This window comes from Aspergillus sydowii (genome assembly GCF_001890705.1).
Source record: "Aspergillus sydowii CBS 593.65 unplaced genomic scaffold ASPSYscaffold_5, whole genome shotgun sequence".
Lineage (NCBI taxonomy): Eukaryota > Fungi > Ascomycota > Eurotiomycetes > Eurotiales > Aspergillaceae > Aspergillus > Aspergillus sydowii.
Window position 1 is genome coordinate 1,468,810 of NW_024467863.1, and position 23,681 is coordinate 1,492,490.

Genomic DNA, 23,681 nt, shown 5'->3' on the forward strand with positions numbered 1-23,681 from the left:
ATTCGTAAACGATCGTCATTAATTTTGAGGTGTATATATATAATTCAAGCCGTCCCCTGTACCGCCTGCGGCTTCGTCCTCCCCAGCCCGTCCTTGGCATAGAAGTCCATCGGATAAACACCCCCATGCGTATTCTCCCAACTCTCCCTAACCCCGAGTGCAATAAGAGCCTCATACGGCGTCAAAAGTGGCCTCGGGAACGCATACCCCCAGTCAATACTCAACCTCGGGCAAGCAATCTGCACCCAACACTCCACGTCCGACATCGCCGCCAGCTTCCCTGGGAAGATCTCACTCAGCAGCAAATTGACAAACGGGACACCGCGGTCTCGGAGATGCGCCTCGATCATGGCCATCGTGTGTGGGTTTCCTTGCCGGCCTAGGGAGCCGAGGATGATGCCCCATTTCTTAGCGGAGCGGGCGGTAGATATGGCGTCGCGCCGGAGAGTGTGCATTTCATTGTGGGAGTAGGATTCGCGGGAGAGTGTGCGGGAGTAAGGATCGTAACGGTAGGCGGGGATGGAGGGGTTATGGATCATTGCGGATTCAAGGTGGAAGCGGCCATCGCCGAGATAGAGGAGGTAGTCAATTTCCTGGGCGGAGAGGTTTGGGGATGTGCAGCCGAGGATTTCACCCTTTGAAAGTGGGGTGATTTGGGGGATGACGACGTTGAAACCGGCACGCTCGAGGACCGGCTTTAAACCGTGCAGTGTTGCGTTGAATTGGATTGTTCCGACGGTAGCGATCGTCTTGCCTGGTTGGAAGTTGCGCTCGAGGGTGGCGAGAAGGTGGGTTGTGTCGATGCTGATGTCGACGAAGATATAGAGGGTTTTGATCTTTGTTACATCGACCGGAATCAAGCAGGAGTGGGCGTAGTGGACGAGGAGGTCACAGCCGAGGGCCCGCGCCGTGTAATCGTCAATGCAGCATGCGCCGTAAGTGACGTCTCCCATGATGAGGGTTTCGGTGCCTGGGCAGAATTGAGTAAGAATATCGGATATTGTGGTCGCGAAGAGAAGAAGGCCTTCGGGAAATTGGAGGGCTATGCGCTTTGCACCGGATGTTCGGATACGGTGGATGGTTTTGGGGATTTCAAAAGAGTAGTTCTTTGGGAGGAGATCGATGGCGGCGAGAATATCGGGATCATTGAGGATCTCGGGGGGTACTTGATTTAAGGTCCTTGGGGTCCTCCGAGGAGCAGCTATTATTGTTAGCCTATGCAGGATATATAACGACATTTTCTTTGCATTTACCTTTTTGTACGCTTGTAGATTCAACATCCTGGACGCTCGGTGATGATTGTGCCTGGGCGTCTGCTGTGCGTCTTCCGACGAATCTTTTCTTTGGTTGTCTTAGAGAAGCATTTGCCTGAGGTGTTTCACTCGAGTCACCCATGCTGGCGCCTGAATATGCAGTCTGATGTTTGGATTGTTCGTCTTAACAAGAAACTGCCGGACTATCGAGTATAGATCGATGTCTTGGTGGGATGAAACCATTTTTTCCGCTATGTCTGACTAAGAGGGGGGTCAGGTGGGGTTCTCGGCCTGGCGTCAGCCTTAACTTCTTTGAGTGCTTCTCCGCATTCCGCCCAGACACCCTGGAGTTCCATGATTTCGGAGCTTCATGGTCTGATTTCATCACCGTTCTTCTCCATGTCCGAAATCTGTTTTTGAATTCTCCTGTTTTTCCACACTACATCAGTATGTTCAAGCCCAGGCTTAGGCTAGGGCATTTGTCCACTATCCGGACTACTCCAATCAGACGCTTTGCGACAGAGGCGCGGTTAACTTCGGACCATGTCCGCATTGTCGAGGTAGGACCTCGCGACGGGCTTCAGAACGAGAAGAAGTCCATATCGCTGGATACAAAACTAGAGCTTATCTCAAAGCTTGCAAGAACCGGCGTAACAACAATTGAGGCGGGCTCTTTCGTGCCTGCGAAATGGGTGCCCCAGGTATGTCCCCGCGTGCGGTCCGCCCCTAACCGAGACGGATGGCAACGTTCAACGTATATTTGTCCTATGCTAATTCACGCTGGTTTTTAGATGGCTAGTACTGCAGAAATATGCGAGCGGTTGTTACAAAACCCACCGCAATCACAAAACGCCATTGCCTACAATTACCTTGTTCCGAATGTCAAGGGATTGGAGGGCCTGATCAAGGTCATGGACTCAACTGGGGTTTCTGCGAGCACAACAGGAACTAAGACCAAACCCCCAACGACCACAGAGGTTTCTCTATTTGCTGCAGCTACAGAAGCTTTCTCCAAGGCCAACACCAATTGCACTATTGACGAGTCGCTGAATCGCATTCGCCCTATCGTAGAATTGGCCAAGACAAAAGACATCCGGGTCCGTGGATACGTTTCTGTTGCACTGGGATGCCCCTACGAGGGTCCGGATGTTTCTCCAGCAAAGGTAGCTGATATCACAGCGACCTTGCTCGAAATGGGAGCAGATGAAGTGTCGGTAGCCGACACCACCGGAATGGGGACTGCGCCCCGCACGATGGAGCTTCTCCAAGCTCTGAAAGCCGCGGGCATTGCCAACACCGATCTGGCTCTCCACTTCCACGATACATATGGCCAGGCATTGGTGAACACCATTGTAGGTTTAGAGCATGGGGTTCGGATTTTTGATAGTAGTGTCGGTGGGCTTGGTGGTTGCCCCTATTCCAAGGGGGCGACAGGCAATGTTTCAACCGAGGACCTCGTTCATACCGTCCATGGTCTTGGGATGCATACCGGTATTGACCTGGAGGAGATGTCAAGAATCGGTGCATGGATTAGTGATGAGCTAGGCCGGTCTAATGAAAGTAGGGCAGGAAAGGCGACAGTGGCAAGACTTCAAGGCTAAGCGTGGTCAGAGCATAATTGAAATATTGTTGTTTTACTTCTCAAAGCATCCCTGGCTGCGGGTTATATATTGCGTACGGAGTAGCTATTCCTCATCGATACCTACCTTCGCTGGAAGTGGCTGCCTTATCTATACGGTACCGGTATGTAGTCAGCTCACCGCTCGGGCAAGGTGGCACGCGACCTTCCGACCTCACCCCCGATTCCTTTCACTTGACAACATCTTTGAGCTATCATCTATGATGTGACTGTATACTGATCCTTCAGCTTAATTCTATATCTGCCTTCGCAGCTTGACAGCATTTACTCCGTAGCGCACTAGTTTTCGTCCTTCAGCTTTGAACAGGCTATGCCCGAACAAATGCTACCTCTCCCAGGAGCACCATCTGCCTCATGGGCGCGTTTTCGTGCGCAGCTCGGTGCATTGTTCCAGGGAGCGGATCCCAAGGTTTGCGTGGCATTCTGGTTGTTTGGTAGGCTATTTTGTGTCGATCCACCAACTGTGCTCTGTCTCTGACTGAATCATGATCATAAGGTCTTATCAACAACGTCCTCTATGTCATCATTTTATCTGCCGCCCTAGACTTAGTCGGGCCCAATGTCCCAAAAGGCGTCGTACTGCTCGCTGATGTCCTTCCGTCCTTCGGAACGAAACTCGTTGCTCCCTACTTCATCCACGCAGTTCCTTATTCCGTACGGATCGTAATTTGCGTCTTCCTCTCCGCGCTTGGTATGCTCGTAGTGGCGCTAAGCCCAGCATATGTCGATGGCGGTACGATATCCACTAAGCTCGCAGGAATTGTTTTGGCGAGTTTGTCAAGCGGCATGGGAGAGTTGAGCTTTGTTGGATTGACGCATTTCTACGGACCATTTAGCCTGGCGGCTTGGGGGAGCGGTACGGGAGCTGCTGGGCTGGTCGGCGCCGGTGCATATGCGCTGGCGACAACATCCCTGGGACTGCAAGTGAGAACCACTTTGCTAACATCCGCTTTTCTGCCGGCTGTTTTGGCTGTCAGCTTCTTCATGATATTACCCCGATCGCCGATGCGTGCTGGGGGTGGAGATGGGGAGCTACATGCGAATGATAGTGCGTTTAACGATGATGATTTCGGGGAAAGAGAAGGGCTACTTGAGTCCTCCATCCATTCCACAGAAAGTCTCAAAAGCGCACACTCTCGAGGACGTTTATGGCAAAGCTTGAAAACGAACCTGCAACGCGCGCGGGGGCTTTTCTTCCCTTTGTATGCACTCTCTGCGTTTGTGTTCGGATATCTGCTAACGGTTTGCTTAGTATGCTACCGCTCCTCCTCGTGTACATTGCAGAATATACTATCAATCAAGGGGTATCTCCGACATTACTCTTTCCATTAGAAGAGTCCCCTTTCAAAAATTTCCGAGCATTTTATCCCGCGTATAATGCGATATACCAAGTCGGAGTCTTCATCTCTCGCTCGTCTACACCTTTTTTCCGCGTACATGACCTCTACCTTCCGTCATTCCTGCAAGTCATCAATCTAGTGGTGCTGACGCTGCACTCCCTGTTCGACTTCATTCCCAGCGTCTACCTCGTCTTCCTTGTGGTTTTCTGGGAGGGCCTCCTCGGAGGCCTGGTTTATGTCAATACGTTTGCAGAGATTGGCGACCGAGTGCCCCGAGAGGACCGCGAATTCTCGCTCGGGGCCACCACGGTCAGCGATTCGGGAGGCATTTGTATTGCCGGGTTTCTTGGAATGGTGTTTGAAGTCTGGCTGTGTGATTGGCAGGTTTCGCGGGGGAGGGACTTTTGTCGAAGGACCTGATTGGAAATAGTTTGCAGGTATCCATAAAATAGAACTGTACTGTATTTGGAATGCAGGAGTAGCCCTACACCGTACAGTTCAGCTGACAACCAGTGGCGTCACAGGACTCGCCAGGCGCATGTGATCGTGGGTCTACAGCGCCCTGCAACAACAAAGATCCCACCACCACCACCAACGACAAAGCTGAATGCGTCCACTAATCCGCCCGTGCTGACTTGAGGATAACCCCGGAGATGCTCCGCCTTCCTCCCTGCATTGGGTGCCTGCTGCGTGGCTGACAAGAGGAAGAATGGAAAGGAGTGGGAGTGGCCCGGGGCTGGTGGGGCCTTTCACATGCAATGAATCTGAGGGTGATGATGTGTGTCTTTGAACTGCGATGGCCTTTTTTGACCGTCTTCACTCTCCAATTTCTCTTCTGCTGGCTTGTTCTTTCGTTTCCTCAAGGTCGCTTTCTATTGTGTTGTCTGCATACTGTGGTCATTCCTGGGTTGATTAACCATAAGCCCCAGATTCTATGATGGATTGACTGCTGTCTTTTCTATACTCCGCTGATCTTGCTGCCATATTAACGAAATTACACGAGCTGCTTACTATTGACAATCTCATGTTCTGTGCGACGTTTCCGTTGATTACGTGCCTATTTAATGGCTACTGCTACTCTACCGAAATCTCCGTGTCGCACAATAATCTCACCTATATACTTCTACTAGCCTGTAGTGATGATAGGTATGTTCATTTGTCCGAGAAAGCGCTGCGTAACACTGAATCTCGATCTAGATCACGTTCTGGGGAGGCCATCGACCAGATTCCGAAAGGTTCAGGTGCTTGCTGTATTCATATTTTGGTCCTACTACCTTCTAAGGTACGTCGTAACGAAAATCATATTCCCACGCACAGCTGCTAAATGCTTTCTCGGATAGGGGAAATAAACATGGCCCTCCCGTTGTTCGAGGCGTTTCATCCCGCCTCTCGAAGAGGCTGAGCGTTTGGCAAACCACCGTTGCTGTTGTTCTGTGGCTCTATTTCTGTCGGAACTTCGCTAAAATCGTGGGCCTGGAATGCCCTGAGCCGTTGGCGAACCTCTATTCGCGGTCTTTCTTCCGCGCGACATGGATAACTACGGCGCTGGATGCTGGATTCTGGACCGCAATGAAGGTCCGGCCAAAATGGCTCCGGGAAATTGCATCCTTGGGCTGCACTGTCTATTATCTGTTCGCAGCTGAGCAGGCAGATGATAAGGTTCGCCGTGTACGAGCAACCCTGACGGTGGAGCATTTGCGGGTTTCATGGAACAAAGGGACGACACCGTATCTCTGGGCCCTTGCAGGCCTGGTACGTCCGCGCCTAACCAGATACCCACCTCGTGCTATACGCATACCCCGGCCCCGGCAGTCGATCTACAATGAGCCCACTAATGCATGGCTCTACTTTGACGGTCCTTTGAGTGCGCTGAGGGACCAGACCTGCATTGTTCTTGATATCCCCGGAGGTGGGTTTGTTTCCATGACACCCCGGCACTCGGAGGACCGATTACTCGCCTGGGCGGGTAAAACCAAGCTCCCGATTTTGAGTCTCAACTACAAAAAGGCACCTGAATATCCCTACCCTTACGCCTTGAATGAGTGCTATGATGTTTACCACTCTATAATTACCACGCGCGGTCGCTGTTTAGGACTTGCTGGAGATGCACCACCTCGCATCATTCTCACGGGCGATAGCGCTGGGGCAAATCTTGCCGTTGGAACCACACTGATGGTTCTCCAGTCTGGAGCAAAGGGTCAATCTCTGGGCCAAGGCCCAAACTCGCTTCCATCACCAGATGGGTTGGTTCTCTCTTACCCGGCCCTGAACATGAAGATTGAGAGCTGGATGACCGAAGAGCAAATGGCATTGGTTCAGGACAAGAGCACTAGTCGAAGTGTCAAGCAGCGAAAGGATTCTGATTATCAGCGGTTGACGCCATTTGCTACTCCGGGTGCATCTATTGATGATCTTCGACAAAATTCCTACCTCTCTGAGCCGGATTTAGAGGCGGGTGCTCTGGCGGAGGAAACGCCGGGGATGGCAGTAGAAGAGGATAAGCAAGAGTCTCCAGATGTGGAGACCGCATACCTTTCAAACAATCAGCCCAAGAAAATCCGGACCAAATTGGCAGTGTCATCCGTGATATCTTATGTCAACGATAGGATCTTGTCGCCGGAAATGATGCGGGCAATGATTATTCTCTACATCGGACCTCACAATCGCCCAGACTTCAACACAGACTATCTACTGTCGCCAATCCTAGCACCTGAAGAGCTACTCGCACAATTCCCAAAAACATATATCATTACGGGAGAACGAGACCCGCTAGTCGACGACACAGTCGTCTTCGCGGGAAGGCTCCGACAAGCCAAGATGCGCCGATTCCACGAAAGACAGGAGCTAGGACTTGAGAAATCACACCGATCATTCAACGAGAAAGACCATGTGGAGGTCTCACTACTGCCAGGAATCTCACACGGCTTCCTGCAAATGGCCGGATTCTTCCCAGACAGCTGGAAGCATATCAACAGGTGTGCGGCTTGGATCCAAACACTAGTCAACATGGCCGATATGAGAAAATCGCCGTCCGGTCTTGGTAGTACCAACAGCATCTCTCTAAGTTCTCAACTCGACAGTGAGCACCAGAACTCACCGCGCAACCACAAACGTACTCTTACTGGCGAATCTTCTGCGGATGAAGACAAACCACTCGAAATGAGCATTGGGAAACTGACACCCCTATCCCCAACGGCTCGCTGTGCCAGTGCCCCAGGTTACAGCCAGGGACAACCAAATGCGGGACTGGATGAGTCTCAAACTGAAGATCTTCCCGCAGCAGAAAAGAGTTCTAGACAAGGCGAGGGAGTGGCCCCCAGAGAAGGCAGTACTTCTCGAGGCCGACCGGCTCGGCCGAAGGGGCTAGGCAAACGGCGACCATTGGCACCGACGAACATCAACATCCCTCAGGAATGGGCTTCTGATCCAGTGAGTCCAGTGCGGGAGAGAGAACACAGCTTGCACAGTCTATCCAGCGAGGATGACCTCTTGGGTCGTCGGATGTCTGGGCTGGCTGGTGGGTTGATGGGCCTAGGCGAGGGCGCTCGGACGCCGTGAGGGGGTGGGCATTGTAAATGGAAGACTATGTATCTACTTCTAAGTGCAGAATAGATGTACTTGTGATGCCTGCAATACACCAATTTGTTGGGGAGATCATCACCCAGAAGGACGGAAATCGTTCATTTCCCGTCACGGATCGAGAACAGCCCTAACAATCACTCATATCAGATGGCTCTGGTCATTTCCCTGCTGCGCATTGTGAAGGCACGCATGTTGACTGGAGAGTTGAGGTTTTAGGGCTTCTCGGGCCGCTAGCCGGATCAGGAAGGCTTCATATATGGCCGGTTCCATGATCATCAACAGCTAAGCATCATCGGCTTGTAATATCAGGTCTTTGGTACTGGCACATCATTTACTATCATACCTAAAAGTTCTCAATGTTTCTCGGGAATCTAGCCACAACAGGGAAGCATCGTTCAGGCCCCGCCTCCATACAATGAATCCAGGCGTCCATCTCCAGCATTTTAATTACATGCAATCTCCGGGCTTTCCTTGTTCTAATCATTCATATCCACAGTTAATAAATTTGGTTAAACATGGCTCCCGGCCTCGCGGAGGGTCTAAACCCAATCCTACGATAGCCTCCAAATATTGCCCCCCCCCCAAAAAAAAAAGGATACTCAAGCTCGACCAGCCAAAATCAGACCGTGACATCCTCCCTCCCACCTCCTACATCAGGCCTAAATGCCCGCTCCCTCTCCCTACCATTGAGGCCCGCCTACGCAGCGCCTGGAAGACAGCGCGGTACTACAACTCCGGGCTAGCCGTCGAGCTAGACCGGCACTACATGACTTACGGCGTGCCGTCTCTTGAAGAGATTAAACCATGGCTGTGAACATCATTCCACGTCAGCATGAACGGCCGGGATTGAAATACTATAATGTAGACTTTTGCGTTTACCCGCCTGTTCTTGCTTGTTCTTGCATGTTGAGCAGCCGTGCCTTTTTCTTGGAGGCATGGTGATGTCGGATCTAGCACCTAAGCAGAGATGCGTGAGGATGCGAGAAATTGAAGCTCCAACACACTTCTGCGGATGTCTGTTCAGCCTCGATCAGCCTGCTCTCAGACGCTACCGACTTAGGCTAGGTCGGGATTTTAAAGCGCTACTCCGTAATTAGTTACAAGAATGGGAGGATCTTGTGTATAAGGTATTAATTTGTATTCAAGGGTTAATTTCCGTCTTGTATAGTATGAGCTGATATGGGCGCGGAGCAGGCAATTGGAGAGTGGAACAGCCAATTTGACAACCGCGAGTTAGAATTGTCGAATTCAGTCCAGGCTCCAGATCCAGGATCAACAGTCAAGACAGTCCAGGCGCCCCTCATGATCTGCAGTGTTGCAGTCTTGGCTGAGGAGACCATGGATGAGACCATCGATAAGGCCGATTCCTTCGCAGTCACAAATATTCACGATTTTATTATGCCATTCTTGGAGTGAACTGGACAGGGCCAGGGATGAAAATGCGATCAGAATTGCAGAATCAGGAGGTGTATGCAGCGGCGGTGACGGTGACGGCGACGATGAATGAGCTGGTGATGGACATGGCTCGAGCTCCCACCGCCGATGAACCATCTCAACCAACAATGGCGTGCTATGGAGTCATTCTCCCTCTCGCGTCCTCTTAAGCTCACCCCCAGCTCCAATCCGTTCCCACGATGCTCCGATTCTCTGCCCAATTTCCAGAGCCCTGGGAGCGTCGCCTCTTCCAGCCTCTGTGACCGGTCCCTGTCGCTGCTTGAAGCCTTTGCTCACCGCTACACGGTGAAGCTTCCCTTCCTCTCCACACCGCACGCGTCGGACAAAGAGGCGCAAAGTCCCTCCAGGGTCCAGGCACATTATTGGAGCTCACCTGCCCCGAACGGCGGATTTCTCCCGTCAAGCCATGGCCACTTCGCCGGACCTGGAGGCCCTCGGTGCCACGAAGCTGCTTCTCGACGCTGAAGAGTACGACTCGTACTCGTGGCTGCTGCTCGAGGACCACCCGCTTCGCTCATACCCATCCGATGCCGATTGCCATCCCGAGCTCTCTGCATTCACCAGGAAGCTGTATGCGATCGTGAGGAGGCACTTGCGGGACCGCGTTCTTCCCCTGCTGAGTGTGCTGTTGATGTTCTTGTGAGTCTATCGATGCCGATCTGCGAGATTCGGCTTCGTCTAACCAATTATTTAGTGTAATCGTGCAGTTCTTGTTACAATTACCGCACGTCGCATCTTATTTTTTGGAACCCGTCCATACAAAGGGGCTCCCCGAGTTCATCCAAACGCCCATAACGGCCGGTCGGGCGTTTGATCGTGCAGCCGCTTGCGCGTTTGACCCTCCATCACAGCCCGGGGGAGCGGTTAACAACGCCATCGAGCAAGCGCTTTCTTCTGGGTGTACCGGTGTTCAAGTCGACTTGTGGCAGCGACACCATGATCTACTTATCGGGAGTTCGTCGTCACCGTCAAATCTCGACAAAAAGCACACGCTCAAAGGCGTCTACTTGACATTACTGCAGCACCAGTTAGATGAGCGAAACGCTGCTTCTTCTAATAACTCAAAAACTGAAAAACACGATGACGAATTTGATTCTCCGCCAGTCGGTTTATTCGACAACGATCCCCAGCAGACATTCACAATATTCCTGGATGTCAAAACGCCGATGCGCAAGGCGTGGCCGGTGCTCGCGACACAGCTAACGGCGCTGAACAGGAGTGGGTACCTGTCGTATCGAAATGCAGAGCAGGAACTTGTACTGCGGCCCGTTACAATTGTGGCTTCAGGGAGGGGATGTCGGCGGCTGTCATTAAAGGATGATTTGTCTCGAGTCATGAAGGGGCTGTTTTGATATGTAAACTCGATTATGTACCGTTATACCTACGTTTATACCCAATATGTTTTTTTTTTTTTTTTTTCTTTCCTTTGCCTCCAGCCATGACATAACAAGGACAACCACAAAGAATTCTGTGCACTGTAGAGGAGCCCTGCCCAGGGCCATGGGCATGACACGTTGAGCAGACTGCATATCATACATCACGCTGCAAGTGGAGATGAGCCCAACGATGCCTTAAATCGACCTCAGCAGAATCTGGCGGATCGACCGTTTTCCCCGCTACCACACCAAAACTAGCTGCTGGCTGGGGCGTCTGATTGGCCGTTTGCTGTCAATTTTTTACTCCGATGTCTCCAATAAATCGAGCAGTCCGTTGCTGCAGCGCTGCTAGCCTGCGACAGGCCGAGTATAGTGTCTGCGAGTCTGTCGCGTGGATGGCCTTTTGTTTCCTTGCTTGGAGTTCGGTTATTTCTCACCGTAATTTGCATGCTTTCCCTCTCCTCGTCATCCAACTTCTCCCAGTCTCGAGCTTTTGCCCTTCTGCTTGCTGATTCTGATTTTGACTTTAATTCTTATCTTGCAAATCTCAGATGCGTGCCATCCGTCCGGTCGCTGGCGTTTGCTGATAATAATACCGCAGCACTATCCCCTTCACCATGATGGATTACCACAAGCACTATCCCTCGCGCTCGACGTCGACATATCCTCCGCATACGCTATCGACATCAGCCCACGGCCCTCGCTTCCCTCCGCCTCTCCCTTCTGCACCTCCTGGCCCCCCTTCAGTTTCTGTGGCTGTCGCTGTCGCCGGTGCTCCGCCCCCTCAACCACCTGCTCCGCCGCCATCAGGGCCCTCGTCTCTGTCAGGCTCACCTTGGACTCCGTACTCTCAGTCACACAGACCACTCCGTCCGTCCAACGGCCCCGTCGACCAGTCGCAGCTCGATATGCCCCGATCAGCACCTCCGTCAGCCGCCTACAACCACCACCCGCCGCCAGATGGCACCCCTGCCGTCACGTTATATTCCGCAGAGAATGGGTATGCGCCACTCCGGCGAGGGGACAGCGTGTATCACGTCTCACCAGCGAACCATAGTTCACGGAAGAGGCCACATCGGGAAGATGTTTTCCAGGGCGCGTCGCCCAGGCACGATGCTAATTCCGGACCTCGTTACCGCAGTGATCGGGAGCGTCTGGCTGTGCATCGCGAGGGTGAGTTGTTTGTATTTCCTTCTTCTTTGTGCACCTGTTGGTGGATTCCTCTGCCCAGTCTGCGGCTTCCCTCTGTTGTACTTTTGCCTGCCTGGACTGCAAGGATTGAAAGGAACCTTTCCCAAAGCTTGGGCTGGCCAATCAGGGGCCCACGATCAGCCGGGCGCTATGCCCAAAGGGGGCGGGCAGATGCAGCTCCGGTGGGCGGCTCAGCTCCAGGCGCCCAGAGTTCAGCCAGACCCAAACCCACAGCGCTTGTTGTCCATCACGGGCTTGCTCCGTCCGTTCCTCTGGGCTCTTCCCTGTCGTCTCTCTCAGTCTCTCCCCTTCCACACCCCCATCTCTCTCTCAGCTGATCTCCCCGTCTTCCATCACTCCTCCTTTTTTCTATCGCCAGTCGAAGCGCGACTTGTGTTGTCTGTCTCTTCCCCCCCGGCTCGCCCCCTACACGTCGCCTCGCTTCCCCTTGCTGTCCTGTCCCTGTGGCTCGCTTCGCTTCTTCCCCGGCCCTGTCCATGCGATATGAACCCTCCCCCGTCGCATGACCACTCCCGCCGGAGATCCTGGGGTAGCAGTGGCGGTTCTGCCTACGCTGGTGAGTGTCAGGCGTCTGCCCTCTCCTGAATCCGTTTGTCGCCAGGAGAAGCGAAATTAGCCGGCGCGGGTACCATACCCGAGACACATCATCTCAACGCTCTCTTGCATTTTGCCCACCCCACAGCGTGTCTCTTTTTTTTTTTTTTTTACCTCAGGTCGTGGTTTGGAATCCAACTTGCTAACGTCTGCGTTCGTGTGCACCCTCTAGGCCAGCCAGATCAGTCCTCCGCACCCTCGTCGAGTTCTCGTCGGATGCCTCCTCCGTCTCCACCACATTACCCGTCGCGCGGTCAATCGGGAAATCCCTCCTCTCTCTCCACCCCATTTTTGTCGCGTGAGCCTCCCAGCACCGCGGCTCATCACCGTCCAGGGAGCAGCATGTCGATATCGTCCATGCTAGGCTCGGACGCTGACCGACAACCGCGGGATGTAGGCTCGTCCATTTTCTCGCGTCTTCCTGTCTCCTCCGGCCCCTTCGGCAGCGCGCCGCCGCCGCCCTCGGCACCAGGTGCCATGTCCCCCCCCACCGCTCCTGCACGTCCGTCGCCGCTCGATTACCCCGTGTACCGTCGATCGCAGACCCCTGAGAAATCCTTTCCAAGGAGTAGTCAACCTGGCAGGCCGTATCGATCGAGTTCAGGAGGCGTCCCTACGACTGCGAGTGCGGAGCAGCAGAAACATGGTGGGCTAAATCGCTTATCGTCCGCGTCGCAGTATCCGAGTAAACCCAGCTCTGCGCACCCTTCGCCACAGGTTTCCCCGGCCGAACCGTCGTATAGCAGTAACGAATCGCGTCGCCCAAGTTTCAGTGGACCACCTCGACCAAATAGCCAACCCCAACATCTCGAACCTCCATCGCGGCCCGGTGGTTATAGTCCTCTGTCACGGCCTGCAGCTGCACCTGGGGAGAGCTCATTTGGGGCGTCGCACCAGCGACCGCCTTCATACCTGGGCCATGACTCTCAGCACAGCCGCTTTGGGGGATTATACGGAGACCGCCAGTCAGAGGAGCAGGCCCGTCGGGATAAAGAACGAGGTATGTCTCATCAGCCAGAAACTAAGGCGAGCGCTGCTCCGCCTCCAAGGTTTGGCTCACTCTACGGAGACCGCGACGCACCACCCGGTCGACAGCAATCTACGTCGTCTTGGGAATTAGGTCGTTCGCAACCCACCTCACCGGAATCGAAACGGTTGTCGGCGTCGGAGCCTGGCTCGTACAGTTTCGGCTTCGGAGCGATACAAAACTACACCAAATCTCTGGGCTCGCAGCCAGTGGGCTCTCGCCAGAATCCAGCATCAGCCTCGACTGCACAGGGCCACAAGACCTCCCCGCGTGAGCAACCGTCGTACCTGAACAAGCGGCCAAGCGAGTCTCGACTCTACGGCGGAAACTCGTCCGGACCACCCTCTTCCTTCGCACACAACTCGCCTGATGATCAACCTCGTAAAGGTAGCGAAGAGTTGATGCATCATCGTAACCTGCTTGGGGTTGGCCTAGACGCGAAACGTGGTCGCGCTTCCCCATTACCTCAAGCCGTGCAAGGTGCACAGGCTCCTGGTGAGTTAGGGATCAAGAGTGAACTAGGTCGTGTCTTCGCTGGTATCGGGAGTGGTGTCGGGGGTGTTACAGCTACAAGCACGGGCAGTGGACCTTCGACACCAATGACTGCAAGCCCGTTCAAGCGTGACAGTTTCACTGCTCGATCCGCCAACGCCGAAACTACATCGGATGAAAGTAAAATCACTCGACCTACTTCTGCAAACGGCAAACGCCCGAGAAGATCGGAGGAAGAGAATCGTCTCGAGGGTGAGAATGGTGTAGGGCCTATGCGTGGTGGCCGACGGAGTCGTGGCTCTCATCACCACCACCATCATCAGTACGTGCTTTGGCCCTTTTCTTCAAAAATTGATTCTCCAATATACTAATCGTTTACAGCCGTCACCACCATCATCACAAGCCCGAGGAAGAACATTCTCCCTTTGGTGGCTCGCACAGACCATTAGGCATGAACATGTTCCATCGATCAAGTGATGCGCTTGGCTCGGAGCCTGGTCATCCTCATCACCATCACCACCACCATCATCATCACCATGCGCCCCGGACTTCGACTGCCCTGACGCCAATGCGCGAACCCCGAACCGTTGTTACGATCGAACCTGTTCTTTCAAAGGTAGCTCATCTTCCTCGCCAGCATCTCGGTTCAACGTTGTATGCTCCACGTATTGGAGCGCCGACCTCAAAGGCTACCTTGGAGAGTGCTAAGTTCGGATATACCACAACTCCTCTGCCTCTTCCTCGCTTTGACGGAAAGGAGAACTGCACATTCACTATCCGCGTTCCCCGATTCCGGGTCGACAACAGCCACCGCGAGGAGATTTGTGCCCGCCGCGCTCTCTGGGGTACTGGTATTTACACTGATGACTCGGACCCCGTTGCGGCTGCCATCCACTCTGGCTTCCTTCGCGGGGCATGGGGCGAAGACGTGGATGCCGAGATGCTCGACCTGGAGATCAAAGAAGCCTTCCAGCATGCTCCCAAAACAGCTGAAGACATGGGCATCCATGGAGGAGAACGCCCCCAAACCCCTCCAGCACCACCATCCGACAAGGACCTCCACATCACATTACTCATTCTCCCTAAACTAGAACGGTACGATTCCAGCGTGCTGTTTGGCCTAAAGTCGCGAGTCTGGGAGCAGAATCACGACGGCATGAGCTACAAGGTCCTGCGTATTGAGTGGGTAGATGAAGGTGTTGGCCGTGCAGAGGAGCGCAGCGGAGAGGCTAGGCGGAAACGACTGCGCAATCTCATACAAACAGGCCGGATCTGTACAGGCCCAAGTGCTGTTAAGTTGGACCAGCTCCGCGGCGGGATTATCCAACCTCCACGGCGGAAGCCACAGACGATTGAGAGCCAAGACCACCAGCCTTCTTCCGCGATGCAAACCGTGTCGTAAGGATGAGGTATACTTTTCTTTCTTTTTTTTTTTTTTTTTTTTCTTAATTTTCTAGTCTAATAATTCTTTTTGCTTTTAGTTTGAATTGGGCGGGGAGGTTGGTTATGGTCTGCTTGTGTACTAGCGAGGCGTGGCGCGAGCCTGGTCATCTGGTTTTTTGTTCTTCTTTTCTTTTCTTTTCTTTTTTTTCCCCATGTTCGATTACGGGCGGCTTGTCATTTACGGCAATTCACAGTATGTACATTGGCTTTGTCCATCGTTCCGATATCACGAGTTATATCTGGTTGACGTCTCTCTGCAAGCGTGCTCCATGATTCGTCCATACATGGCGGACGATGCATCCTTGCAGATCGGATCAACGGGACGGGTGAAGGGAAAGTCTAAGCTTATTCTGACAATATAAATAATTGCTCTATTATGATACGGTATATACGTACTGCGTTAGATGTTTGTAACTGCTGTGTCAGTGTTCCACTGTGGAAGGTTGTAGCACATCCAGGAGAGTTTCGGTTCGGCATCCATCATCACTACGTGTTTGATCATGGAGCTCTCCCCGCATTCTACCAACGGCCGTAGTATCCGCAACTGGTGGCAACAGAGGGATACTGTGCTTGCCAAAACCTATTAGTTACTGTATTTAGCCACCTGAGAGAGGATATTCCAGGCGTATTTAGACCGCTCTCTAGGTCTACTGTCCTCATATGATCGGACCGAGGCTGAAATGCCCAGTCGAGCTGCTTGCGACCTCCCGGCTCCCCGCGGTGTATCTGTATTACCAGGCCAAATGCCCGCAAGCACAGCCCGAGCGGTGCAACGGTGACAGTCGAATACGGTATATTACGCGCCGAGCAAGACAGCCATTCAACCGAGGTTCGTTTCGCTCCCTCGTCAGTCGTCACTCTCCATCCTCTCTACCCAAGTTCCCTCTCTTCCTGTTCTCCCGTTAATTTCTCGTGCTCATCTTACCTCCCTGCCTCGTTCAAACCTTCTTCTTCAGATACCTATCACATTCCCTTTTCTCCCTCCTACGTTATCTAGAGACCTCTTTTTTTTTTTCCTCTCTTCTGCCTGTATACCCCTCACAACGAGAGTGATGTTTACAGCGGCTGCTCGGAGCCGTTTCTCTTCTTCTACTCTTGCTCGTCCCCGTCTCTCTCCTACGAATTCCCTCCTTGCTAGATCTTCTGTCGTATGATTATTTCTTTATTGCTCCAGCAGAGTAATTGGAGATTGGCTAATACTGTATCAGGCCTCAACAATGGCTCCCAGACGCAAGGCTTCTTCCGTCCCTGAGGGTGAGTTAGGAATCGATCACATGCATCCGCAATGACCTCACGTGGCGAGGATGCTCTTTTTTTTTTCTAAATTAGCAACCTGCTAATTCCAATTCCTCCAGGATACAAAGAAGACATCTCCAAGGGCAACATGCTTCGTTTCGAAGACTCCCTACCCCGACTCCCCGTCCCGTCACTAGAAGAGACCGGCCGTCGGTACCTCAAGTCCGTGCATGCGGTCGTATCAGAGACCGAGTACCAAAACACCAAGAAGGCCGTGGAGGAGTTCATGCAGCCCGGCGGCGTCGGCCAAAAGCTGCAGGAGCGACTGCTTGCGCGCGCCGCCGACCCCAAGCACAAGAACTGGTTGACCGAGTGGTGGAACCACGCGGCTTACCTCGGGTACCGGGACCCTGTGATCCCCTATGTTTCGTACTTCTATTCGTACATTGATGACCGGGCGCGTCGGGACCCCGTTAAGCGTGCTGCGGCCATTGCGACTGCGGCGCTGGAATTCAAGGGCCAGGTTGATGCGGGGTCAGTCGAGCCGGAGTACCTGAGGAAGATCCCGCAGGCGATGAGCTCGTATGAGTACATGTTTAACTGCTGCCGGATTCCGAACGATGGGGCGGATTACCCGCAGAAGTATAAGGCCGAGGAGAACCAACACATTGTCGTTGTGCGCAAGAACCAGTTCTTCAAGGTTCCGCTTGTTGTCAATGGACGTCAGCTGAATGTGTCGGAGCTGGAGAAGGTGTTTGAGCGCATTTACCAGACTGCGCAGAAGGCTCCTCCTGTTGGTGTTTTGACTGTTGCAAACCGTGACCACTGGACTGCTGCTCGTAAGAAGCTCCTTGCTGCTCACCCGAATAATGCCCAGGCTTTGAAGGATATCGAGTCCAGTGGCTTCCTTATCTGTCTGGATGATGCCAGCCCCGTGACTCTTGAGGAGCGCGCACAGCAGTACTGGCACGGTGATGGCTCGAACCGCTGGTTCGACAAGCCCCTGCAGTTCATCGTCAACGAGAACGGTACTGCTGGTTTCATGGGCGAGCACAGCATGATGGACGGCAGCCCGACGCACCGCCTGAACGACCACCTCAATGCCCTCATCTTCAACAACAAGATCGACCTCTCAGCTAAGCCTGTTCGCTCCGACCTTCCCGACCCCCGCCCCATTAACTTCCACCTGAACGAAGAATGCAACGAGGCCATTGATGTCGCCGCCAAGGAGCACCGCCAGCAGATCGCGGCTCACGAGCTGCGTGTCCAGGCCTACCAGGGCTACGGCAAGGGTCTGATCAAGAAGTTCAAGTGCAGCCCCGACGCATACGTGCAGATGCTCATCCAGCTCGCCTACTTCAAGATGTACGGCAAGAACCGCCCTACCTACGAGTCCGCATCAACCCGTAAGTTCGCCGAGGGCCGCACAGAGACTATCCGTACTGTCTCCGACGACAGCGTCGCCTTCTGCAAGGCCATCTCCGATGCCTCCGTTCCCCGCGAGGAAGCCGTCCGCCTCTTCCGCACCGCCCTCGCCGCTCACTCCAAGTACACCGCGGAAGCCAGCGACGGCAAGGGTGTCGACCGTCACCTCTTCGGTCTGAAGAAGCTCCTCCAGGAGGGCGAGCCTCTTCCCTCCATCTACTCAGATCCTGCCTTCGCCTACAGTGGCTCGTGGTACCTGTCTACTTCCCAGCTGAGCTCGGAGTACTTCAACGGCTACGGATGGTCCGAGGTTATTGATGATGGGTTCGGAATTGCGTACATGATCAACGAGAACAGGTAATAAAAAAAAAAAGCCCTTAACCTTATTTAATCCCACAAGAAGAATCAAGCGCTAATGTGTCTGTTTACAGCCTCAACTTCAACATCGTCTGCAAGCGCATCGGCGCCGAGCGCATGAGCCACTACCTCAACGAGGCCGCCGGCGACATCCGCGACATGCTGATGCCCGATCTTGCCGCCGAGGCCGAGAAGGCTAAGCTGTAGGCTCGTTATTTTATTTACCATATTTTCTCCTTCAGTTTTGAAGTCCAAACTGGCTTGGGTTGGTTGTAAGAAAGTGAAGGCCCTCGCTGTAGACAGATTTCTTTCATGCATAGATTTGCGGTTGCTTTGAGATATCTACGACTGCCATTAGCTGGTACTGGCTTGATTTTCTATGTATTTTATCTTGGTTTTAGCTGAATGGATTCATGGGTGGATTAAGATTCTTGGTTGTCTGCACAGCTGTTCTAAGCATAGGATTACGAATTATTGAATGTCTGAAGTGTAAGTAATTCGATGTCCAAGGGAAGGGGCGTCAAGGGGATGCATTAAGTTGATAGTTAAATTCCCGGTCCATTTGATCTAACTTTTACATCCGCTGGGATCTCCGTGCACTGGATTTTCTTCGTTTGGTGTGAATGGTGTGGGTGTCAGGTGCGCGAAGACAGGAATGTCGCTAGTAAAACGGGATGTACTTGTACAGGTAGGGTAAGTAATCGAGAAAATATCTGAATAGTAAAGTAGTCCATGATTAGATACATATATATATATATATATATGTGAAATTATAATTGAAATAAGTCTACTACCAACACCAAGCCAAGTCAAATCGAAATGATCAAGATATATATAACTGGGCTACTGGAGTAAGTTGAAGAAGAGATCATCAGATCTACCGGTCTAACCGAGAAGAATATTCCGTTATTCCACGCCATTTTCCAGAATATCTTTTAAAGCTTTGATTCTTATATTTAATTATAGTAGTATCGGGGCATGGACTGGACGTATGCAGGTATGCAATTTGTATGCTAGACAGAGAAAGACCCTTACATCACATGCATAGCAACTCACCAAGGCATGGATGACCCACACGCCACGCGGTAGGGGGGAAAGATGGGGATGGGGACGGGGGACACGAGATTCTGATTAAGGCGCAAATATAATGTGGGCCGGAACCGAGTGGCACTGGCCTGCACTATTATCACTATTCACTGCAGACTCCAGAGTCCAGACTGCACTGGATTACAGGCTACCATAGTGCAAGACTGTATAGAATCGGAAAGCCCAGTGGAACTGGGGCGTGCGACCCGATGTCAGTTTGAACTTCGGGCTCAGGTACATAGGTATCGCTTGGACCGGGGTGAGGAATGTCGTTTACGAGCCTCGGTCCCTCGAGCTTACGGCGTCGGGCCCCCAGACACCCACCACTGCACCAGATCGGGGTGAAATTTGCGCTTCGACTGCAACGTGCAATCGTTTGCGCCTGGCATAGCCCCTTGCGTTGGGGCCGCACTGTCAGGCGCCAGCGACCGGATCGATCGATCTCAAACGCCGGAATGTGGATTGAGTAAGGGGATGGAGTTGCCTTGCGTTGGGTTCGCGTGGCGTACTCTGTACACGTGTAGACAGTCTTGACTTTTGCTTATGGCCTGAGGAGCAAGGAGATGTTGCGAGAGAGGCGGTCGAACATTGGGTACTCACTACGACGTGCGATTTTTGAGGGAAGTTGGCCATGTTGTACGGGTGGGTTGCTTTGTATTGGATAAACACATGATGAGCCAAGTCCAGAACTAGTGGTGCTAAACATACAAAAAATGGAATGAAATATGTATATTCTGTATGCCGAAGGTTGCGCCCCGATTGCCAGGGGCTGCAATGGCGCCGAACAGCGCGCTGCCTGTCTCAGACTACTGATGGTGTGATTGTTGGAGTAGCTTCGGTGAGCACTGAGCCGCCATGTGCGTCCTCCGCTGGAACCGGGGTTGATTTTCACAAAGTAGATTAATACTACAAAGTGATTTCGGTGAGTGTCGTTTGTCCAAGTTGACGAATGCCGATCCATTCATGGCTCGAGAGTCGGGCAATCCAAATACCCTTTGCAGATTAATGCATCCAGCCAATCATGTTTTGTCTGATGCCTCGCCATCAGATTCCGCACCCGCTGCTACCTGGGGTGCTCCAACATTAGGCTCATCGGGCGTTTGAGAAGAGGTCATCAAGGCCGTGTTTAGCTCGCTCACTTGGCGTTCTAGCTCAGCGTTAGTGAGGGATTTAACTTGAATTTGCGCTTTCACAAGCAGCACTGCTGCACTAGGCAGGGGTCAAAAAAAAATTCAAAAAAAATTCACGCACCTAATTCCCGAACACGCTGCCGTAGCATCTGATTTTCTCTTGCGAGAGCCGTGGCTTCGGCGTGGTAGAAGCTACTTTCGTCTCGGCTTCCCCGCCGTCCTGCACTCTCACCGGGGCCCGGGACCCACTCTGAAGCGTCCGGGCCACGGGATAAGTCGGCCGGGCGGAGGTTAGGAGAGTATGCCTGACTCGGACGGCGGCTTGACAAAGAAGAGGTCAACTGGGTTGAAGTTCTGCTACCAGCAGTGGAGAGAGCTGCAGCAGGAGGCAAAGATGACGTGGGGCGCTCCGAGGTAAGAGGAGTATCGTCAATTGCAGATTGCTGGTGCTGCTGTTCAAGATGCTGAAGCCGAACCTGTTGGGACCGAATAGTTTGTAGAAGCCGGTTCTGAGACCGCAAAATATTAGAATGAGATTATGATTATCATCAGTGAGAGTGAAGGGAGATCAGGATGTCTTACCACTTGCGCTTCCTGTTCTTGTTCAAGCTCCTGATGTAGCTCCCCAAGTGATGGAGTGCGCTGATGATGAGGGTCACCCGTGCCAATAACGGGACTACCGCCAAGGTTGGAGGGGCTGGAGTTGCGAAGCCCGTGGCCGATGGAAGACCGATGATCAGAGGGCGACGGGATATCTACGCCGCCCGACTCACTATAGCTATTATTGCTACTGTTGAGGTTCAGGTTTCCAGACCGGCGGCGTTCTGACATGGTTATTGGGTGATGGCGGCGCGGCAGGTCAGTGATCGTGGTGCTACTGTTGTAGTAGTGGTTGTTATTGTTGTTGTGAGTTGGGTTAGAAGACCCGGCCGAAGAAACCGGTAGAGGCTGGGTGGGAGCTAGAGCGTCCAATAGACTGGAGAGTGTGCGTCGTTGGCGTGGGGAAGCAGATGCCGAGCGAGATGGGGGTAGGGAATTGATGTCCGGAGACATCGTTGAACGCGAGCTGACCCCTGTCAGACAATCCCAGCTTCACAAATAGTATGAAAACAGGCAATCAGAACAGATGCAAGATGAAGATGATGATAACGGATGGTCAAGCTAGCTGTAAACAGACGGTCTTAGTCTTTTGGTGGTCTGACTGAACTGGAGGGACTCTCCAAAGCAGAAGGCGGTCGGCAGTCCGGGTCCGGTGATTCTATCTATGTTGGGACTAGAGTTGTCTCTTTAATCCGGAAACAGCCGAACATGACGGCTGCACACACCATCACACGTGATTCACACACCACACGTGATTTTCATCGTCCCCCAGTCCCCCTTTTTTTCGCTGGCCGGTGGATCTGTGGAATGCCGGGGATTTCAAAGTTACATCCAACGTGAGTAGAATCTGGAGACGATCGGATGCATCTTTGAATCTCATCGATTGGGCCTAGTGGTTTGTTGGGAAAATACAAGCGATGCTACTGCGTCCTTCTGAGATGATGCGGCTGCCCAGGCGCCTCAAGCTCGGGTTACCCTGGGCCTGATCCGACATGGTTCATCTTGGCTTTTGTGGCTGGTCTTACGAGGGCCTTAGCGTGTGCTTAATCCTCCTGTCTTGCGCCAAGTGCCTTGGGAACATCGGAAAGGGTGGCTGGATAAGCATTCTGCTCCCAGGGGTCTCGTGTCCCTCGAAATGTGTTGACGGCTAAACGGATGTGTTGCGAATTAAGTTACCACCGGCGAAACTGCGCTTCTGTTTATTATGGGGATTTTCGGGGAATTCATCGAATTACGTATTACGCTGGGATCTGGAGACTGGAGATTAAGATGGTCCCATGGAGAAATCCCCACAACCCCGTCAAAAGAAAAATTCTGCTCCGCGGGACCAGGGTTGCAGTCGGCAAACCGTCTTGGTGTCGTCGCCGATCGCAGAACGAGAAATAGTAAATAATGATCAATTCTTTGCGAAGCTCACGCCAAGGAAAAGAAGCAAAAGCGAAGGATCGTGTCTAAGCAGGGATTTGACGTCATCGCACCGCGGCAGACTCTACGGAGTACGGGAATACGGTGTATCCTGTGGTTATGGCCTTGAGCTTCCAGAAAAACTGGAAGCTGGAAAAATGTCAGGCCAGGAGACTCCGAAAGGCTATTACCTCAGACAATCCACTAAGGCCAATCGCCACAACGCAGCGACCCAGCAAGGGCAAAGCATAAGATAATGGATCCGTCAAGCCCTAGCGATTTTGACTTTGGCCCTGGAGGCCAAGTCCGACCGCCCTTCGGGATCTGTGACGCCCAGCCTTAGGCATCCCGACACTCCTTGCGTCGTACCACCGACCATGCGCTGTTGACTGACAGTTTGACGGCAATGCGCTGCATGTCATGCTGTGAGGTTATTGGCGAATCCCCCTCCCATGAAACCATTCCACCCCCTAGAGTGATAATATCTCGCGAGTTGCTCAATGCCGGATTCTAGTCCCGCCGGGTCAGGGTTGGTGGTCGGCCTTCCCGATCCGGCTGCCATGAAGGATTCCGGCCTAGAACAGAACAGGTCTGGAAAAGCCACCGTAATTCTAAGGTGCAGACTGCAGACCAGTGGACGAACGCGGTGGCCTGTTAAACCCCCAATGACTTTGGGGAACGTCAGGATGCACAACGTCAGCAACATGAGGGAAAAAAAAAAAGAATGGCCCCCCAAAGGAACAGATCTTCATTGGGCAGTTTGGTGCATGGAATCGACTAAGGACTCGACGAAGATCGTCATGATAATCGCTCGGGGCGAAGTCAAAGTTGAAGTTGACAAAGCAGTGTTTGACCTGGAGTAGGCGGGGAGTGGTCACTGAGGGGATCCAGAGAGTCGCATTCGACGACTTCTGGGTCCAGTCAACGGCCTTGCCCGTTCCTTCCCTTTCGGGAGCTCCTGCCAGACTTGCCCCAAGAATCACGGTGGTGACAGGCCGGAGCTCACTCTCCCTCTTTCCAGTTTTCTTCT

The 23,681-nt window shown here is 52.8% G+C and overlaps 6 protein-coding genes across 6 annotated transcripts; 4 read left to right on the plus strand and 2 right to left on the minus strand.

Annotated features, from left to right (window-relative positions):
• Positions 1 to 44: 44 nt before the first annotated feature.
• On the minus strand, positions 45 to 1,395 carry dph1 (2-(3-amino-3-carboxypropyl)histidine synthase; the record flags this gene model as incomplete). Its single annotated transcript, XM_040842042.1, has 2 exons — positions 45 to 1,201; positions 1,254 to 1,395. The coding sequence occupies 2 exons, from the start codon at positions 1,393 to 1,395 to the stop codon at positions 45 to 47; spliced, it is 1,299 nt and encodes a 432-aa protein (XP_040702766.1).
• Positions 1,396 to 1,702: 307 nt separating this feature from the next.
• Positions 1,703 to 7,790, plus strand: ASPSYDRAFT_58154 (uncharacterized protein; the record flags this gene model as incomplete). The annotated part of the gene is made up of 7 exons (XM_040849486.1): positions 1,703 to 1,954; positions 2,045 to 2,833; positions 3,200 to 3,326; positions 3,389 to 4,094; positions 4,145 to 4,605; positions 5,430 to 5,514; positions 5,573 to 7,790. The coding sequence occupies 7 exons, from the start codon at positions 1,703 to 1,705 to the stop codon at positions 7,788 to 7,790; spliced, it is 4,638 nt and encodes a 1,545-aa protein (XP_040702767.1).
• A 1,885-nt stretch (positions 7,791 to 9,675) lies between these two features.
• Positions 9,676 to 10,621, plus strand: ASPSYDRAFT_151548 (uncharacterized protein; the record flags this gene model as incomplete). Its single annotated transcript, XM_040842107.1, has 2 exons — positions 9,676 to 9,839; positions 9,964 to 10,621. The coding sequence occupies 2 exons, from the start codon at positions 9,676 to 9,678 to the stop codon at positions 10,619 to 10,621; spliced, it is 822 nt and encodes a 273-aa protein (XP_040702768.1).
• Positions 10,622 to 12,340: 1,719 nt separating this feature from the next.
• On the plus strand, positions 12,341 to 15,372 carry ASPSYDRAFT_150855 (uncharacterized protein; the record flags this gene model as incomplete). The annotated part of the gene is made up of 3 exons (XM_040842044.1): positions 12,341 to 12,413; positions 12,624 to 14,292; positions 14,352 to 15,372. 3 exons carry the CDS (start codon positions 12,341 to 12,343, stop codon positions 15,370 to 15,372), a joined length of 2,763 nt encoding a protein of 920 aa, XP_040702769.1.
• Positions 15,373 to 16,416: 1,044 nt separating this feature from the next.
• Positions 16,417 to 19,022, plus strand: ASPSYDRAFT_45385 (carnitine O-acetyltransferase CAT2). The gene is made up of 4 exons (XM_040847029.1): positions 16,417 to 16,561; positions 16,622 to 16,667; positions 16,769 to 18,431; positions 18,506 to 19,022. Exons 2-4 carry the CDS (start codon positions 16,631 to 16,633, stop codon positions 18,636 to 18,638), a joined length of 1,833 nt encoding a protein of 610 aa, XP_040702770.1. The 5' UTR covers positions 16,417 to 16,561; positions 16,622 to 16,630; the 3' UTR covers positions 18,639 to 19,022.
• Positions 19,023 to 20,536: 1,514 nt separating this feature from the next.
• On the minus strand, positions 20,537 to 21,700 carry ASPSYDRAFT_58158 (uncharacterized protein; the record flags this gene model as incomplete). Its single annotated transcript, XM_040849487.1, has 4 exons — positions 20,537 to 20,664; positions 20,769 to 21,156; positions 21,230 to 21,344; positions 21,378 to 21,700. 4 exons carry the CDS (start codon positions 21,698 to 21,700, stop codon positions 20,537 to 20,539), a joined length of 954 nt encoding a protein of 317 aa, XP_040702771.1.
• Positions 21,701 to 23,681: the final 1,981 nt, after the last annotated feature.

Excerpts from the sequence above, each read along its gene's own strand:
- ASPSYDRAFT_45385 (XM_040847029.1), top strand. The coding sequence starts at position 16,631 with ATGGCTCCCAGACGCAAGGCTTCTTCCGTCCCTGAGG. Across the intron at positions 16,668-16,768 it reads GGCTTCTTCCGTCCCTGAGG|GATACAAAGAAGACATCTCC; the intron begins GTGAGTTAGGAA and ends CAATTCCTCCAG. Across the intron at positions 18,432-18,505 it reads TACATGATCAACGAGAACAG|CCTCAACTTCAACATCGTCT; the intron begins GTAATAAAAAAA and ends GTCTGTTTACAG.